Source organism: Cyprinodon variegatus, unplaced genomic scaffold (genome assembly GCF_000732505.1).
Source record: "Cyprinodon variegatus isolate N-32 unplaced genomic scaffold, C_variegatus-1.0 Scaffold18, whole genome shotgun sequence".
Classification (NCBI taxonomy): domain Eukaryota; kingdom Metazoa; phylum Chordata; class Actinopteri; order Cyprinodontiformes; family Cyprinodontidae; genus Cyprinodon; species Cyprinodon variegatus.
The window spans coordinates 986,369-989,669 of record NW_015150471.1 but is presented as its reverse complement, the minus strand read 5'-3'; the positions used below and the strand labels follow the sequence as shown (position 1 = coordinate 989,669).

Below are 3,301 nucleotides of genomic sequence, written 5' to 3'. Positions count from 1 at the left end.
CGCCATGTTCTTTAGACTGAACTGTCGCGCTTCTCGTTGCGTCACACCTCAACCCGTTCCCCTTTAATACATAAATTTAAACCAAACATTTTTATTACTAAAAGGGAATGCAATATATTAACAAAAGGTACAAGTCAAGACTTTTTCATTAAGTTATAATATGTCCAAGAAATCCATCAAAGCAAACAGATCGGTTACCTAGGCTTGTCTTCGTGTGCGTGCGTCACTTTCATCCACCCTTTCTTCTGTACGTTAAACAGCCAGGCATCATCTGACAAATCAGTAAACAAAGTGTTATCATTCCTACTAAAAAAAGTAAATAAATCTATCAGATGACCAAAGAGTTTGTTTTTTTTTATTTTTTATTTTACACACTGTAACTTAACAGTCTTCGAGTGAGTTTAGCTTACTTAGTGTGTTTCCATCCACGCCAAGACCACCGTATATGAAGATGGTTTGGTCTGATATGGAGCTCATGGTGTGCATGGAGCGCCCCAGAGGTGCACCAGAGGGGAAGATGTCACTGAGGATACCAGAACAATAAAGGCACTGAATGCACATGCCGGGAATTTCATTAACAGTCACAGCCAATGTGCAGGAGGATTTACAATCGACTCCAAGTCCAGGTCTCTAGGTCCAAAGAGAAAATGTCCAACTCTGCAGTTTCCTGCAGACAAACAGACGGCCATTTTATTTTAGCAGCATAAGGGGAACTGTTCATTAATCTCCTGCTAACAGATGGCATTTTTTCAATAACAGGAACATTAACAGGGTCTAGCTTTGGGTAAAGGTGATCCAGTCAAACTCTGAATTTATCTCAAAGATGCTGGAGGTGATGGGGCAAGAGGCATGCTCCCACAAGCTCAAAGAACAGCCATTTATCACAGGATCTGCGTTTGTGCAAAGGGCCCACTGTCAATCACAACAGGAAAGAGCTACTGAAAGAGGAAAGGGCTTTACCCAAACTGTCCCTGCAAAGGAGGAAGTCTTATCCTATACAGTGCTATCTTAAACATCAACGCATGCTGCAGCAGGAATGCTTTCCAAGAAAAGGAGCAGCTAAAATATTTCAGGGAAGAGAAGGGTGCTACACTCAGTTTGTCCACAAACTCACCACACCACCAGTAATGTAACCTTTGTTCCCCAGCAGAGCACTGGCATGGCAGCCTCTGGGAGTAGGAGCAGGACCCTGGATGAGGGAGGAAAAAGGAAAAAAAAGTTAATGTCTATATCTCCAGAGGACAAGAAGAGCCTGATGGTAATAAAACTCCAACAGAAAATGTAGATTTTATCAGCCTTCTAAACTTCAATTAAAAGCAAAGACTTACATTTCAACATTCATTTAACTTATTTACTCCATTTTAACCTCTAATATAAAGAATATTAGAGCCTATGTAGCTGTCAGCTTGTTTTTTAGTATCAGCATATCAGATCTAGGCCAAAAATCCAATATCATGCATCTCTAATTAAAGCCCAAATAGATGCATTTATTTATGCAGGAATGCACCACGTTATCTCTCACCCGAGTCTCAGGTGTGCTCCAAGTGGAGGAATGCGTGTCAAAGACACAGACCTCATTGTTCCATCCCCAACAACGAAACAAAGTGTTTCCAATTGTTGCCTAAAAGTATAAAGAGGAAAACTTCGATTGATTATATTACTTTAAACGATAAATGGGGAGCTCTGCCACCCTCCCTGTTTACCCAGGACATCTCCTCCACAGTAAAGCTTGACGATGATGTGCTCTGTACCTCCCCTATCGTCTTGCAGCCATATCCTCCAAAGTAGATCAGCCTGCAAGAATAACCAGTTTCAGTCAGTTCCAATTTTCTGATATCTCTTAAAGGAATACTGCATAAAATGAAATATTGGGACTTTGAGGAGCCAGTGAAGCTCAAGCGATTGATCTTGCTTGTCTACTTCCAGGTTCCCCAAATCAGAATAAAAAAATGAATAACTATTTGAAAAAAGTTTAATTCCTTAAAGAGAGCAATACATTTATAGATTTTATTAACATATATGCCTTTTTAAAATGATGAAAACCCAAACCTTAGTTTCTCAAAAAGAAATAAATATTGTACAGGACTGATGATAGGACTCCTAATACATTGTTAGGGCAATGACACCATTAGAGCGAAGTCTGATGAAAAGACAATTGACTACAGGTATATGTATTGACAACTTGGAAAGTTAAGTGGAAGAAAAACAAATATTATAAAAGAAAAGGTTGATAACCTACAGAAAAGAAAAAAATCCTCTCAGATTTTGCAGTCTAAAAATGGAGCTAGAGTTAAACTAATGCATTCTAATGCATGAGTCTGTTGTCCAAAGTCCATATTTTTAAAACTCAGGATTAAATATAATTCTGTATTTTCTAAGTCAACTGAACGTCCCCTTTTAGTTTGTAAAGGAGCGGAGATTCTCCTTTTCTTTGCCATTATATAATCCTCTCATCTCTCAGGGATCTCCAGCACATCCACCACCAAAGAGCTGACATGGACAGAAGGTGGGTTATGGTGCCTCCAATGAAGAATTAAAAACCTGAGAATTGGAGGAGCAGCATCTCCTGGTTCCTCTGTGGTACCTTTACTGGGATGGACTCCCAAGTTAACCCCAATGCTAACCACCTTAGCTCTACAGAATGTGGACACAACAGCCAAACTGACATTTCTCATTTGCCTTCATCTGCTCCCTGCATCACACTCAAAATTACCAAGAAAAATAAATTAAGTTTAGATAGATCATCTCTCTAGAAATGATTCCGGATCAAATGGGTTTCAGTTTTCCTTTTATCATTGATATAAAAATTTAGTTTTCATATATGCATTTTTGATTAAATAAGGGTTATCCAAGGTGGAGTTCCTCCAGATGGAACTGACCTGCCTCTGTGCACCCAGCAGGAGTGTTTGTTCCGGGGTGAGGGTGTCGTTCCCTTTGTGTCGCTGAGCCTCGTCCAGGAGCAGCACGGCTCAACTACGTCAACGCTGTACATCTGCAAACACAAATAAAGCTCATCATTCTTAAAATTAGAAACAGCTTAGTTGTTTGAGTAAAAAAAAAAGAAAAAAAAAAGGCTTTATTATCAATTTAGAGACATTAACACAAGAACCATTTGGCCTTTTTCTTTTATATATATAAAAAATACAGTTCTCCTTTCAAACGATTCTCAAATGTCCAGACAGAGTGGTTTGAGAATAACCACATTTCTAAACCAAACACACAGAACTTAAAAGAAAAATACACAAAACCAGGAAAAAGGTAATCCATTTTCTACAAAACTTATATAAATCATAACAGCCTG

At 38.8% G+C, this 3,301-nt stretch overlaps 1 protein-coding gene across 1 annotated transcript in view; it reads right to left on the bottom strand.

Annotated features, from left to right (window-relative positions):
- The window catches only part of LOC107092774 (kelch domain-containing protein 1-like), a 12,296-nt gene that overhangs the window by 2,945 nt on the left and 6,050 nt on the right, over window positions 1-3,301 (bottom strand). Inside the window, exons 4-10 of the mRNA XM_015387429.1 lie at window positions 2,880-2,992; window positions 1,704-1,794; window positions 1,523-1,621; window positions 1,115-1,189; window positions 609-667; window positions 411-523; window positions 199-271 (exon numbers count right to left, since the gene is read on the bottom strand). Coding sequence (XP_015242915.1) covers window positions 199-271; window positions 411-523; window positions 609-667; window positions 1,115-1,189; window positions 1,523-1,621; window positions 1,704-1,794; window positions 2,880-2,992 — 623 coding nt within the window. The remainder of the gene's footprint in view (window positions 1-198; window positions 272-410; window positions 524-608; window positions 668-1,114; window positions 1,190-1,522; window positions 1,622-1,703; window positions 1,795-2,879; window positions 2,993-3,301) is intronic.